General features: G+C 35.8%; 2 protein-coding genes across 3 annotated transcripts in view; both read right to left on the bottom strand.

Annotated features, from left to right (window-relative positions):
- Positions 1-84: 84 nt before the first annotated feature.
- C7H2orf66 (chromosome 7 C2orf66 homolog) lies at positions 85-5399 on the bottom strand. Its single transcript, XM_069022073.1, has 3 exons — positions 2365-5399; positions 1322-1519; positions 85-339 (listed from the first exon to the last, which is right to left on the bottom strand). Exons 1-2 carry the CDS (start codon positions 2485-2487, stop codon positions 1340-1342), a joined length of 303 nt encoding a protein of 100 aa, XP_068878174.1. The 5' UTR covers positions 2488-5399; the 3' UTR covers positions 85-339; positions 1322-1339.
- Positions 5400-5487: 88 nt separating this feature from the next.
- The window catches only part of PGAP1 (post-GPI attachment to proteins inositol deacylase 1), a 35498-nt gene continuing 24699 nt past the window's right edge, over positions 5488-16286 (bottom strand). For both annotated transcript variants that reach the window (XM_069022065.1, XM_069022064.1), the window contains 4 exons: positions 15765-15815; positions 14368-14591; positions 13925-14029; positions 5488-13088 (listed from right to left, as the gene is read on the bottom strand). In XM_069022065.1, coding sequence (XP_068878166.1) covers positions 12950-13088; positions 13925-14029; positions 14368-14591; positions 15765-15815 — 519 coding nt within the window. In that variant the 3' untranslated portion in view covers positions 5488-12949. The remainder of the gene's footprint in view (positions 13089-13924; positions 14030-14367; positions 14592-15764; positions 15816-16286) is intronic.

The following is a 16286-nucleotide window of genomic DNA, read 5'->3' on the forward strand; positions in this document are numbered from 1 at the left end:
TGTCACAGAACACCTTGGGACATCTCGTTCTAATAAACGGAAAGGGAACAATTATTTACCAGCTTTGAACAAAGACACTCGGCAGTAGTTAAATGCACGCTGTTGCACTCCTCATTTATTCACACTTAAGCACAATTCTGCTCACAAACTGTAGTAGCCAAAGCACACACATTTGTCAATAGACAGAATCTGTGCTCATTACACCAGGACACCAGGTTCCATTGGTAGAAACGGTGACAGTAAAGAAAATTTTGAATTGTCAGGTAACAATTAGAAAGTCAAAGCAGTAAGATTTTGCTGTGAAGGTTTACACTTGGCCTGGAATTCTGAAGTTAATGCCTGAAAAAGACAAAAAAAAAAAAAAAAAAAAAAAGTGAGACAAATGCAGAAATATCCATCTGCGACCAAGGCATGATCCAAACCAAGACATGAAAACACCAGCTGAACCTCTGTTCCCAAAACAGTTCTGTACACTGAAAAGAACTGCCATGACCATCCTGAATTATGCAGGACAAAGAACTTCCAGTAATCATTTTCTCACTGCTGCTGGGACTTAGAGTAGAGCATCCCATCTGAATTCCCTTTTCATTTATTTTTCATGCACAAAATACACATTCTGCGGTGCTTTTTTCCTGACATAAAAACGCAGCAAAAAGAGAATTTACTATTAAAAATTGAGTGCAGTCTTTATTATCATTCATGATAATAAGAAAAATGGAGCTTCAATTTTGATTACAAAAAGAGGAGGAGTTAAGCAGGCTGAGAATAGGACAGAGCTGGAAGTCCTAAGCTGAATATTGAGTACAACTTATGCACTTTAAGATACTCAGTAAATCACCAAAATGCTTAGATTTAAATCTTACTGAAATTCTTAACTATTTGTAAGCCAGAAGAAAACAATATTTACCTTGAATTTAAAAGATAATATATGCTTTGTTAGTGCAGTAACTTATGTCTAAATTAATTTTCTTAATATACATCTATCACAAGAAACCATTAATCTCAATTTATAATCTTTACTGTTTTCAATTCCTTACATAAAACCTGCATCCCCTATTATCTGTACATTTTTAGAATTCTCCTCCATATGAAGGACGGAAACAAAAAATCATGGTCTATATAGATTTGCACAAGCACCATGTGTTATTTTATCTAAGTGGTAATTACCTTGTAACTCTGCCTCAAGAATTTTAAAACCCACTTCGGGTAAGGGTTAAGGTACTACATTTTTAATTCCTGAGAAAAAAGCTGCTTTTACACTTCAGTCAGAATCTTTCTCTTGGTTACACATAACATCAGAGCACAAGGCATCCTCTTTTACCTTTGTCAGCAGAATCTTTCAGCCTTTGAAATTCTGAAAAGATTTTTTCCTTTCTTCATAATCTGCAAATGCAGAAGCAATAGGATCTGAATAGAACATGGCAGGCCTTGGTCCTTCATTGTTCACAGTGAAAGTAGCTGGGAACTTTCTGAGATCAAGGCCCCTGCCCAAGAAGTAAGCCTGGAGCGTTCTGAAAAACTGAACATATTGCAGATGTGAAAATAGAGCATGACCAAAGGAGATTAATTATTTCTACTGACACAAATTAGATGTAGTATTTGTTCCTTTGTGGGATGAAATCCTGTATTCTGATCATAAACTGATACAGTGTGGGCAACCTAATTCAGACATGTCCACTCCATCCAGGGCTTGCACATCTTATGTGAAGTCAAAAAACCAGCAACTGTTTGCAGCTCCTTTATGCTCCCCACTGAATCACAGGGGTTTGATATAACTGCATCCCTTGTAAAACAGGCACAGCCAAACCCCTGCTTAGAGCAAACAGACAGTTCTGTTAACATTCCTCTAAGAGTCAGCAACAGTGGGCAATTGATTTGAAATTTAATGCTTCTTAAAACACTGAGGAAAAATTACAGGAAACTGATTCTTTCCCTTCACGAAAATTCTTTTTAAGATTGTGTAAATGTTCTCCAAGTGGTATTTTTGTAGCTGTCAGATGCAAACTTATTTGTACTTCCATAAGATGAAACAACATGCAATCAGAGCACACATTTTAAAGAAACAGTAATCATTCCTCTTCTGTTTCATAAAACAAGTAGCTGCATAATCAAAATAATTTTTTTTAAATGAAAGCTGCTGGGTGGAGATACAAGGAAGTTTTATGCACTACTGTGCTCTGAGAATGTCTCCTCAGTTAAGGGGCACATCTTGACTGAGGAATGGTTATCGACTATACAAAGTGCACAGTTCCTGACATTACATCTAATGGGCCCCTCTTGTCTTTAAATTTAGAAGATGAGGAGTCTCTTGATGGAAAACAAAAAAACACATAGAGCTTCAGCTCTCTTGAAACATTTCCTCACCAGGTCTCTGTTTCTGGGGTTATCAAGAGGCTTCCATTTTTCTTCTGGTTGGAAAGGAGCACTCTTTGCCAACCCTCTCACAGCCAATACTGTATATAGACCCAGGAGCAGCACTTTCCACATGCTGGAGATGAACAGACTGTCTGTAAGAAGGACAAACAGACATACTCCTTAAACCCACAGAGCTGTCACTGTAAACATATAAATCCAAGGAAAAACTGCCTACTGCAGATTACATCCATGTGCTATCAACTCTTTGTTTTCATAGTATTAAGGTACTTGGAAGAACAAATTATTCTAAACAAGTGTTTCCCATACCAAAGCTCTTTCTAGACACTGGACTCTCTTCTGAGGGACTAGTACAACACTCAACACAAAATATTACATTTGTAAGTTTACATTTATTACATACAGCCATTTTCAGTGGCTAATATAGCATCAGAACTCTGTGCTCCAAGAAGAATGCAAAAATATGGCTCAAAATCCAGAGAGCTCAATTTTTAAAACTGCATTAAATTTTACTACATATAATAATACGTGCAATGGTATTTAATAAAGCCTGGTCTAATATACTAGACACCCATTTCACAACTTGACTCGGGGGAGGAAAGAAATTCTCCCTCTCACATTCTTTAAAATAGAGCTTACCAGGGAATTTGGCTTTGGCTTGCCCCTTCTTGGTTGGTCTCCTCGTAATCTGTGAACAACCTGATCTCTGCACTTACATTTCTAGTAGACTGTGGGTGGGTGTCAATGACGTTAGCAGGAGTTCAAAAATACAGTAATGATTCCATTTCCATCCATGACATAAAGACCCTTGAGAATTTCATCCCTGATACTCTTCAGACCTGTTGCTATCGAGCAGTGCACTACAAATTCCTCCTAATCCGTATTGCAGACAAGTGGTGGTAGGCATATAGTAAGTTTAAAACCATTCCCAGGAGAAATAGCACAGCTCTATCAAAATATTATTTTTAATTAAAAGTAATTAGCCATATCTCTAGAATGGTGACTAATGGTTTTAAAGAAAATGAGATATGGATCACTTTCTTGATGCTGGAAAAAGAGAGAGAAAAGTAATGTCTGTTTCAATATCCAAAATCATAACATTTTAATGGAAGCACTGCTTTCCTACCCTGATTTTATCAGCAGTTCATATCCTCCTGTCACACTAGAAACTAAGACAAAGGCTGCAAGCAGGACTCTGCTAATTTATCTTGGCCTTAGTGCATAGCATTCTTCATATCAAAGCTGCTCATATTTTTTGTTTATAATTTCACTGCACTCTTCTCTCCATTATATAAATGATACATGATTTAGTATCACATAAAATATATCCTGAAATAGACATGTTAAAATTAAAAATATTTGGCCATTACCTTACTGCAGAGTAGAGATGTTTATTTCTGACTAGAAACTTTACATTTTTCTTTGGTTTAAATTTTGAAAGCAAAATAAAAACCTACCACCCTCCTTCCAGGAAAGTGAAGTTTTGGACATCCAAACATCTTTAGCAACACAGTAAGCAAAGTCCTAGCAGTGTTATCTGCATGACTACAGTAGTATTTAAAAACTCAGGACAATTTATCCAGCTTATTATTCTGCAGATTTGGATTTTAAAAAAAATCATACACACAAAAAATAAAATCCATCAAGCACCATCAATTATGTTTTGTAACACTCAACTTCCAGATAATGAGTCCACTAAGAACAGAGCAGTAGCAGGAGAATAACTTGTAAAAAGGCAAGCCCCAGCATAACGGAACTGTCTTTGTTGATCTTCTAGGTAGATATTTATTTCAGCCAGAAGTAGAAATATGCTCCCATAGAGAAAATGACAGAAAGGAGAAAAGGCATGATTTACAGTTTGGGATTAGATTTTAGTTCCTTATTTAACTTTGGAAGGGGGGGGGGAGGGCAGCCAGTTTTCTTCTACCTGTTTTTTTTCCTCCTCAATTAATTTATTCCTTTGATATCTTTACAAAGAACTGGGGGATATGCAGTATATTCAGACAGTAAAACATACTAAATTCATCTGCAAATATGGAACAAGCTTTATTACTGGAGGAACTTAGGCAATTTGGGGGACTGATGAAGTATGCAGATATGCAAGAGATACAATTAGCATATATTTTCTGTGAGCTGTCTAAAAAAAAAATCCTTATACACTTGTATTGTTGCGTCCTGAGCTAAAAGCTTTGAGAAACTGTCAGAGCTAGAAGTCTGTTCAGACCTAGTGCTCATTTTAATGTGGGGGTTGGTCTTTTTAAAATAATTTCAATTCTTTTCTTCAGAGAAAGTCAAATATAAGCAGAACACATTCATATTAAAATACTACTATTATACTTACACCAATTGAATGAAATTGCATCCTCCTTTGAGAACAGTAGCTAAGTTTAACAAATGCTGTCAAAGCTAGATGTCAATGTGCTGCCTTTTTAATGCAGCCATATTTAAGCATGAGGTTTTCTTGATAAACATCTTCAGTAAATCAAATCTTTTCAAAGTGTCTATACTAATTATATAACCTTTCTGCCACAGTAAGTAATGTTCATGTATGTTTGAATGAAACTGCCCTGAAGATGAAAATACTCATAGCATTGCTTGCTCAGTTCCATGCAATTCATCTCTAAAAGGTAAAAGTTTAAAATATACTAGTTTAGCTGAGACAAGTTTTATACATATGATGCTCTATATAAACTGTTCACTAAATAAAATATTCACTGAAGACTTTGACTTTCATTGCATTTCCCGTTCACGAAGCCTAAGGTGTTGGAGTTAAAATACTGAGTCAAGCTTCATCCAGTATGATCTTTATTGCATGCTACTTGAGATGTGAAAGAAGCACCTGTTAAAGTACTGCTCCAACCACAAGGTTTTTGTTTACTGCTTTTATTTTCTGCTTAGAATCCCAAGTATTACAAGTTAGAAGGAAAAGCACCAAACTGCTCCACATGAGTACCTGAGCCAAGACTAAAGGCAAACGTTGATCACAACACTCATCAGCGTGTTTGTACAACAGCAGTACAGGTAACACAACACTCCACAGAGCAGTACTGGTAAGTGGCACTTTTTGTGAATTACAACCATTTGTACCAATGCAAGCACGTTGGAATACCATACAAAAATATACAGAAGTGTTTATTTAGCAGGGGATTTGCTATACAGTGTACTCTAAGTCATGCACACTTAGGTAAAAAAAAAAAGACAAAAAAAAGTTGAAGTACACACTGCAGACAGGGAAACCACCAAACAAAATAGGAATATCCCAGAGTAGCTCCCAGTCAAGTTGCCCTCAACTACAACAAAAAAGTACCACTATCTAAATGCAGTTTTTAAAGAGTATGAGATTTCATCTTTCAGCAATTTCAACATTATCTGAAAATATCTCCAAGATTTTCTCAGCATCTCACAAGACAAGGACTTTGCCAAAGCTTATGATACATGGCATGATGTGTAAGAACTTAGTTATAAACATTTTAATAAGCACAATAATTTGCTATAGCATTACTCAAACATTTATAGATAAGACCCTGTCAACATCTCTAAAAACCTGTAAATATTAAGAGTTAGTTCCATGTACAACATCAGATTTATGGTAGCTACATAAGAACTGAAAACAGAGGAAGAGTTAAAAACATGTAAGACAGATGCTTGAGAAGCAACAGATTTTTCTCAAAATTATATATGTTTTCTTCAAAGTTTTAAGTCCTTTTACAACCAACAAATCCTTCCCTCCCCCCTAATTACCCTAACCAGGTATTTTGGCCAACATTATCCCATCTTTGTGCTTGAAAAAACAATTAAAAGGTAAATGGGGAATCAAGTTAAACAGTTTTTCTTGAGTTATCATGACACATAAAGGCCTTAAAGACAGTTCTACCTTCTCGGTGGTTTCAATACTAGAATATTCCAGTGGCTAGAAAAATCACCAATGGCTAGGATTGCTGAAACATCATCACAAAATAAAAAGTGAGGTGACTGGAATGAGTTTTACAAGTCCTAAGCCAGCACACTGAAGGAAGCAGCAGGGAAGACACAAAGATAGCATGTTCTGTGTTGTGCCACAGCAGGAGCAGCAGCATTGTGGCACCCAGACTGAAGTTAGTGCTCAGTGAAAGGAAGTTTTTTATAACTTTGCTGTGTATTGCTTCAAACAAGCTCTGTGACTGGCTGACGTGCAGTCATTTTGTGTGCATGTCTAAATACCCACAGTACAACGGCAAGCTCTGAGATGGCATCACTTTTCAAGATTCAGTGCTCATGGCAGGGGGGGAAGTCAGAATTTGTGGGGCTTTGTTCAAAACACACAAAGAATCCTCTAGAGACAAATAAGGAAAGCCAGCAGTAGTTTTTCCTGAGCTCTCTGTATTAAAAAATATACATAAGAAATCCTTCTACTCTATTAAAACAAGATTTTAAGATCTTAAGTATTTCTAGTTTTCTTTAATGAAATAGGAAGAACAATGTGTAAATTTTTCCCTCCATTTACATATGAATATTTTTCCTAAAAAGTGAAATTTGATATTCAAAACTTCTGGAGCCTTAACACAATCAATCAACCCCACCTCTATCTAGTTTTCTTTTCACACTGGCAAAGATTTTGCTAATCAATGGCTTAAATACAGTATTTTGCTTAAACTACAATTAAGCAGATTTTTTTTTTGAGGACTAAAGATCAAAGTGTTGAAAAATAATTTGACACACAGACTTCAAAGCTGAGACAGATATCTGCGAGTAGTTTTCCTTCCTTTTTTTATTTTTTGGTCACAACAGAAAGGGTTGAAAAGTTCAGGTCATCTAAAGCTTTCCGACTTCGGTTGGTGTGATCCCAAACAAAAAATATGCTGTACTTGTCATTTCTCTAAGTGTAAAATGGGGTCAAAAGAATTTTTTAAAGCCTTTTCCCCAAATCAAGTTTCAGTATGATCCACACAAATATTTTTGGTCAACTTCAAAAATCAAATATAAGGCTATGGAAGTCCACAGGCTACAGTTAGAGTGTATTCATTTACTGGTTTAAGGCACAGTATATATTTTCTTTTTCTTTAGAAAGCTACAAGTTTAAAGTCACAGTGAGGAATTTCACATTTCAGTTTTGGTCTGGCACTCTAATTATGTGTGTCCTGTCTGCTACCTGTAGACTTCTGTAAAGTATTCCAGCTGTCAGGAGCTGCAGTCTCAAATCCCATTTCCAAACTCAGAGTAAAGTAAGTGGAAAATACTGAAGCCTGAATTGATCCCAAATTAGTGCACTTAGCCTTTTGTAAAACTAAACATCAACACACTTGCACATTTGATACTTAAAGATATATACCCTGAAATTATTTAAGTCAGAGGGGGAAGATAGTCTTGGCTGGTATTTCAACAAACAGGCAACACTTCAACAGAACAAGCCTACAGGACACAGCTGCTGCACTTCCTCACCAGGCCAGTCACTGTGCCCACTGTTCTGCTTGGCACTACAGGGCAAACCAAAGAGAACTGCATGTGAAAAGAGGACCTGGAATGATGTGCCACAAATAACAAGGATTATGATGTTAACCCCTCCTGGTTTTGACAGACACAAACTCAGCTCTGATACCACACAGATTCCTAGAGAACCCAGACCACAACCTGCCAATAACTATAGAGAGGCCATGCTTACAAGATTTGTTCATGACAGCATGAGTAGCAAAATCTGTCTACATTTAGGAACACAAAAAGAAACCTTGAATCTTAAGCAAAATTAAAGTCAAAATATCACAGCTCATGGTGTTATCCTACAAGGCAATAAGCACATATTTGAGGCAGTTATGTGCTTAGACACCTGAAAAATCGAGGGCTGGACAGATTTGCTTAAGTAAGAGCTATGGAATTTTCTCTTTAAATGCTTAGAATTCATTTTTAAAAGCAGCAGTGTCTATTAATAAGACAAAGTGTATACCTTTTACTTGAGTTTGAGGATAGATGAGCTGATTAAAAGCTTTGAACACATTCTTCCATAAGTAAGAATATACATCAGAAAGTATAATCTTTGCAAAAGGTTTTCGAATTTTTAAAGACTTTATGGATTCTAATATTCTAGTTTAAAGTTCTGGCTCTAAAACAAAGGTAGACATTGTACTTTAAAATAAAAAATAAATTTGTTTTGAATTGTCCTTCATTATCACACATTTCTTAGAGGCTATACAACAGCAGCTTTGGTGACAAAAGTATGAAGTGATGAAAATTTTATATTTTACAGTACCATACTAAATGCTTACAAAAGCTAGAATGATTATCTTCCAGAAAAAAAGAGATGCAAAAAGTCAAAGCTGTAAATTAAGTGAGAAACATTCATCATTAAATGGAAAATTAACATTAAGAATTGATTCTATTTTAGAACTAACAATTTTCTAGTAGCTTAGTGACTTAGAACAGCAGCACAATTCTGTACAGACTTCCAAAAACATTTTCATAGCTCAGAGCATTAAAGGTCAGTAAAGGGCTGGTTTTATCTCAGTATAAATACAACAGAAGTCTAAACACACTCAACCCTGTATTGAAATAAACTTGATTCAAGTGAAAGCTTCTCAAATGTTTACATTTATTGATGGCTACATAATGGATTTTATTCTGTGCTATCAAAGCTCAGAGGCAGATGTATCAGATTGCAGAAAAATGTCAAGTGACTTCATCACTTGTTACTGGCAAACTCATGGGAAATGAGACATTGTATCAAACACTGACATATGCAATGCTTTTGGGGTTAAGTGTCAATACATTTTATTTTATTAATCACTGACATTAAAGTTAGCCCAAATAGGTTATAGATGAAAAATTCTCTTAGACATACCAGCAGTCTCTATGCCTTCTACAACGTATTACTACTGCTCTGCTTAGGGTTTTGCTGTTATTCTATTATAAAAACAGTATCTATTTGTTTTAAAATGTAGCAAATTAATATTAAAGAATGAATTGCTACATGAATTAGCTCACTCAAAACCAAGATCAGGGCAGAACACTAAATGTTAGAAATAATACTACCTTAAATTCCAGTTACTGCAAGTTTCTTGGAAATAAAACATATAAAGAAGCCTCCCACCATAATCCCCCAAACCAATCCTCTTTCAACAGGATGCTTAAATGTGACCCACTGCAACCAACTTTTAAATCAAAACTAAATCACCTTTAGACAACATTAATTCACTCGGTTCCAAGGTATATTTGGTAATTCCAGTGAAGAGGTGAGTTTTTCCTTATCAGACACATAGAGACTTTCTATGAAATGTTAGCTACAAGTGTAGGTACACTGTGACTGCAGCATGATCAGACTCTGAGGAACACGTTTGATGACATCAACCAGAAAAATATTATAGACTTCAAGAGTAATTTCAGGGTATAAAGATATCACTAAACTTCTCATTAGATCTCTCCCTGCCAAGAAAGATTCTGCTGTACCAAAAGTTAGTGGCATTTGGTATTTCAAGTTCTTACCCTGTTTCCTCATTCTGTTTCTAATAGCTTATAAATGTATTAGATCCACATAAATAGTTCTTTTTTTGAATGCATCCTGAGGTCTAAACCTTTACAATTTGTGCCTTGATCTTCTCCCACATAATCTAGATAATCTAAAATTTGAAGAATAAACTGGAATTTTAATTTAGTTAAAGGTAATAAGAGACATTATAATGTATTTGCCAAAAGCTTTTTTATAAATGCAGCCCACTCATAATAAAGGATATTTCAGTAGAATTTACATGTCCTTATATATGCAATTAACAGTATCTATATTGGGTTATCCTATGTTTCTGCTGAAATGATAATTGTGAACAGTGAGAGAACTACAGATTCACCTAATAGAAGCTTCTTGTCCAAAAGTAACATCAATCAATCTTTGTATTTTGCGTCAAAAACTATTTCAGACTGTTATAAAATCTAGTCCTTTTCAGAATGACAAACAGGTTAATTCATCCTCTTTTAGAATGGGATGAATTCTAAGACTTGTTCTAATCCTATTACCATCCATTGATTATATGGCAAATCTAATTGGGATTAGACTCCTAATCTGCCAAACACCTGAAGTTGTCCAGTCCACGATCACTGCACAGTCCAGATGCCCAGCCCTGACAACAGATTAAATCTATTAAATGGCACACAATGCATATAAATTCAAAGTAGGTGCAGGATTTCCCCTCCTTTCCCCAGTAAAGGTAAACCATCTCTGAGGAAAGGGAGTGTTGAGGGACATGCGAACAATGTGTCATCTGGGATCTCAGAGTCAGGATTATATCTACTCTTACCTCCAACTTGAAAATCAGGCAGGAATGTATACAAGATTCTGGAACCCACTTTATGAAGAGTGCTAACAATTACCACTAGAACTCCAGCTTAAAAAAAACCCCATTAAATAACAAGAAAAAATTGGTGTTATCCTATGCTGCTGTAATTCAGCAGGTTTCACTCCACAGCAGATTTTGAAAGCTGTCAAAGATACTAAATATCATGCCTGTTTTCTTTCCTTATTCTGCTTATTATTTTCCACCAACAGCTCCAACAAATGGATTAATGCATAAAGAGCCTGGTAAGATGGCAAAACAAAATCAGAAGTAAAATAGAGTAGTAAGCCAAAAGGACCATGAAGGTCAAGAAAAACTATGTTCCACATAAATCAGACCTGGCACACTTCACAGCCCTCTGCCAGCCCTAATGCAGTTCTGCCACCATCTTTCATTCACAGCCATTTGCAAGGACAACAACTCTATTCTTCTATCTATCTATTGGCTTCTATGTTCTGTCTGAACAGCAATGTTTAGTTAAACCAACTGGTGCATTTAGCTACAAGTATATTTAGTCACACAAATTATTTTATATACATATACTGTAGCATACATTTGATTAGAAAATACCAAGACATAACCTATTCAAATAACTTTTCTGATTTACAAACACTATGTATAATCTAACCTTTTTTTAAGGTTAAGACTAGAATACCAGCACATAGATTACTGATAACAGTGACAGTGGTTTGGCTAACTACAATACTCTTACTCAGTTACAGCACTTTTAATGACTTACTAATAACTTGAACAGCTGACTTGGATACAAGCAAACAAAACACACATGGCTTTCTTTACATTTGTCCTTCATTTTGGAAAGTCACTGTGTGAATTGAGTCTTTCCAGCCAGCTCAAAGGAATTGACCCTAACAACAGTTAGAAATAACTGAGGCACTTTAGGCAAGATTATTAAGATATGATGAAATTAATGGGTCAGGCTGGCTGTACTACTCTATCAAGAGTATACTTGATTGACTGTGAGCAGCAGATTTCCTCTTGGTATTCCTATAAGATGATTGAGCTGGTTTAGTATTTCCATATGAAGGTAACAGGTATCTCAGACACAGCAGAGAGAGTTAACACAGAAGCAAGTAGGCTCATCTCTACACAGAATCAATACATAATTTAAGCCTAAGGACTGCTGAGATTTCTTCTGTTGGCAAAACACACGCCCAGGGGACAGAATTCCTTACACAGAGCTATTTTAGGCTTTATTATAAATGGCAGTCACTGTAGCATCTAGGCACTAAGAAAACAGTTTATACAGAGCTAATAATTATGGTCAGTATTTCCCACTCTTACTGAGTTTGCCCACATGTAGAAGTTAGCACTGTATGGCAGGACAGGAGTTTGCAGGGTTGTAATATTCCATATTCATTTGATGTATTGGCATTTATTAGGAGATGGTTGATTCTCTGTTTGCAATAGGAAAAAAGCCTGCCTCGTCTACTTAGAAACAGCACAGCAACCGCACTGTTAACTCACAGCATATCTCAACATTTGCCAGCTTCTATATATGGACAAAGTCCAAGGATTAATTTCAAAATTCCAGAGAAAACTGACAATGTTTTAAAACAACATTACAGCAAATTGTTTATGAATCTGCTGGTATCCTTCCTGAATAGAAAGCTACATAGAATACTGTTGTTTTCTCACTCTCACAAAAAGTAAAATGTGTAAGACTTGCATTAATCTCACAAATGTTCAACTCACACTGATTGAACAAATGATTTGATAGAAATAACAGTTCTATATAAGCAGTACATTCTAGTTTGTCCAGACACAAATGTGGCAGCTTTTGAATGTAACATAAAATAATTAAAAGTATACTTGGCTGTGTGGTTTTTGTGATAGTCACAGTGTGCTTGAAATGTATTGAGTTTTAACCAGCATATTTTAGATCTGCAAGAGATGCAAGTTCAGAACACAGACACTGCATGGCACAGTGAGTAAAAAAGGTCTGTTTTAACACAGCAGTATAGTGAAATACCAAAGTGTCTACAAGGCAGAGTATTGAGATGTTGCACTGATATGAGTTACGTGCTTATACACAGTAAAATCACTCCATTTTCAGAGACATGAAATAAACACCAGGAAAAGTTTTCTAAGCAATGTGAATAAAACCATGAATTTTTTGTGAAGTATTCACAGTTCTGTCCTCTTTCCCACATAATGTAAACTACTGATCATATTAAATTAGGCATTTCTGTGTTGCAATTTTTCCCATCTCCAGTGTTAAGTTTCTAGGGTGCATTGTCCTATGTATGTCCTATATAGAATGAACATCACACAATACAGCACAGCACATGTAGAAGAAGAGAAAAGGTTACAAAGTGTGGGACTCTGTATAAATGCATTCGTCCAAAGGCCAGCATTGCAACAGACAAAGGGAGTGGAACTTTGGCTGCAATCTTCAAGAGTTTACTGCAAGAATACAAAGAAAAAAAGTTGCAATTTTTAGCCAGATATGCAGAAAGTATGAAAATACCATATTTCATTTTCCTTTGCAAAATAATTTATATTTTAAGGCTTTGTAAATTTTTAAAACTGAACACCTAGGTCTAATGGGCCATAAAAATTGATGCATAACCAAGAGAAATTATTCCAAAAGGGTAGTGTCATTAAAAATATTATTAGATTAATTTAGATTTTTTTTCTCCATAACAAAGAAAGACTTAATGGTTTAGATCACTTGAGATAACAGGTACTGGTCAAGAGGATAAATGACATTCATTATTATTGACTGCCATTCATTAGGCGTTGACTAATTTCATATCTCAACAAGAAATAATCTGTCAGTGAAACCAAGTTCTCAGAACTTCTTAATCCAGTAGAGAACACATTTCTACTCCCATAAGGGGAGCTATGAGAACATAACTACAATCCTTTAAAATTCACTTTTCCTTTTAACTGTCTGACAATAATTGCTAAATGTATTTGGATTCTGTGACATTTGGAAGGATTCAATGAACTGAGTTAAAAAGTCACAGTTCAATAAGTTGTTATGCAGCCAATTGCTTAGATAGCACATACTTCACTTATTTCCATGTGGCAAATACAGGGGATTTTCTCCACTTAGCTGAACTAGAGGTAATTTGCACACTAATTTTACCTCATCTTTTAGACTTAACCACAGGAGTTCATGGATCTCTGCAGAGGCTGAACAATTACAGGTCTGTACAGCATAAATTAAGTTTTACCACACAAATGTTAAGTCAGGAAGAAGCAGGAAAGCAGAACTAGAGATTGGGCTACAGTACCTTGATTTCACTTCAGAAGTACTTGAATTCATTAGAATTTCTAAAATGCATACAAGGATAACAGCTGTGGATCTACATGGATCAGGATCAAGTCTAACACTGTACCTGCAAAGAAATGGTTTAAAAAGCATGTAACTTCTAAACTAGACTGCCAAATAATATCCCTATGCTGATAACAACAAAGACACATGATATCAGGCATCACAGCCTGATTTAAAACACTTTCTGATCATTATTTTCTTCAACATATCACTGATTCACTTAACAGCTACTTATACCATAACACAAACCAGATTGCATAGAGAAAACAATAGTTATTAACAGAAGTATTTAAAACTTCTGTAAGGTAGCTAATAATGTAAAGAGTCAAATATTTACAATTTTTATTATCTTCAAAGGTTCCTGTAACTTTCTTCTATCTTAGTGTCAATTTAAGAATTTACCTGAGATTTTTTAACCAATAAATTAAAGATGGCAAGCTGAGCAGCACAATCCATGTGAATAAATTGAGGATTGTAATGTGCATCTTAAGACTGTTAACAGCTTCAGCAATTGTTGTACTGTTGGAAGGAGACTGTGCTGCATCTGGAATGCTGTCCATTGAACTCTGGGCTTTGACTGTGTGTGTACTGGAGTTCTGTGAAGTTTCTTTTGAGTGGCCTGAATCCTGAAAACGAAAGACAGAAGTCACAAAAATGTGCACAGGCTTCTAAGAACCCATGCTGGGGAAAGAGGAGGGGAAAAATATCCTAACAATATCACAGTAGCTGTGATTTACGAAGAAAATTTGCAATTTATGCCTCAAAAAGCCATCAAAAGCAAAGTTCCATAGTTCAGTTTTAAAGTATCTAAATTTAACCAGAAATTTCTCATGCACTAATAGTTTATATGTCTATGGAAGAAAAGAATGGAGAGTGTAGATGCCCTGACATCAATAAAATGAAAAGAAATGGAGTCCCTGGAAGGGGGAAGAGCAAAATAAAAGGAGTAATAAAGCATGGGGGTGAAAAATCACAGATGATCATTCATGGAAAAGATATAGGAGTAAAATATTACCTGTAGGAATAAATAACAAAGATAAACGAATGATTTGGCAGATACTAAGCTCCAATGACAGAAAAAAAGAACCCAAATGAAACAAAAAAATTATATAGAGATGAAAGGAGAGGATTTTAAACTAAACACACAAAAAATCCACCCAAAGAAAGCCAAAGAAAACTTTCAACAACTTTTTCTGTCGGACTGCTTTGTTCTATGTTTGCAAAAAATTACAGGTAGTTTTCATATGCTTTTATCCATACCCTGCTTACATCTTTGATCCTATACCTTAAAGTAACCCAGAAAAGAAAGTTCACACTGCATGAAACCAAATATTTCTTCACTGTTTTAATCAGCTCCCTATTTACAGCAGTCTCAGTCCATATGCGTCTAATACATCCTATTTGTCATCTCTGGACTAAAAACCCTTAAATTCCACACACTGCCTCTCTAGAAAAAACCATATTTACCTGCAGTGTAGATTATTACCCAGAAATTTATTTTTTTTTAGATAAGCCATGCATAATCAAATACAAAAATTTAGACAAAACCCTGTTGTTCTGTGTGCACTCAGTGACAGAGTTTTCTCAAATAACGAGTTCACACTGCAGTGACTTGGAACAGTGAATGCAGCGGCCGTGTGTGATGGACCAGGCTGCTCGTGGCCTGGCTTTCACATCACACATGCAGCACGTGAACTACAGCTGCCCAGTCACCTCAGCACAACCTAACAGTACCAAGGCAGAAGTCTGCCAGACAATTTTTAGTCACAGTTTGGAACAGAAGCAGGAAACAGACTTACCCTCTTGTGCATGTTTTGCTCTGCTCTTACAGCCACGTGCAGTTTTACAACCTGTAAGACAAAACAGTGGCTTGTTTAGTAATGTTTCTTCACACAAAAGCTGTAGCATAAAAGAAGAAATTGAGGACTCCTTAATTTTTTTCTTTTTTTATAGCTAGATGATTCTAGGGCCCCAATGGAGCTGTAGTTTTCCCCAGGAGCCAAGGACAGCCATAGCCATGGGGTGAATCAGAAGTTAGACACTGATGTAAGAAAGGCTGTGGAAACTGAATGGCAGGGACTAAATATGGACCTTTGTGGCACTACCCAAGGGATCAGATTGGACATACAAGAAGACTACCCTAATTCTTCAATATATTCACCTTCCTTCCTCTTGCTCCAGAAAGATTTGTGTAAAGTCTTTTCTACTGAAAATTTCAAGTCCTCTCTTTGCTAAAGTTTCTCTTCAAGGGAGTTATCAGTCTTTGCTTTTATAACATTGCCTAGCTATAAGTTAAAAATTTCAATTATCTGCATTGTTGT

Source organism: Aphelocoma coerulescens, chromosome 7 (genome assembly GCF_041296385.1).
Source record: "Aphelocoma coerulescens isolate FSJ_1873_10779 chromosome 7, UR_Acoe_1.0, whole genome shotgun sequence".
In the NCBI taxonomy this organism is placed as follows: Eukaryota; Metazoa; Chordata; class Aves; order Passeriformes; family Corvidae; genus Aphelocoma; species Aphelocoma coerulescens.

Bases quoted from the DNA above. Each gene is read 5' to 3' on its own strand.
- C7H2orf66 (XM_069022073.1), bottom strand. From the start codon at position 2,487: ATGTGGAAAGTGCTGCTCCTGGGTCTATATACAGTATTGGCTGTGAGA. The intron at 1,520-2,364 runs GTGAGGAAATGT...CAATATGTTCAG, and splicing joins ACCCCAGAAACAGAGACCTG to TTTTTCAGAACGCTCCAGGC.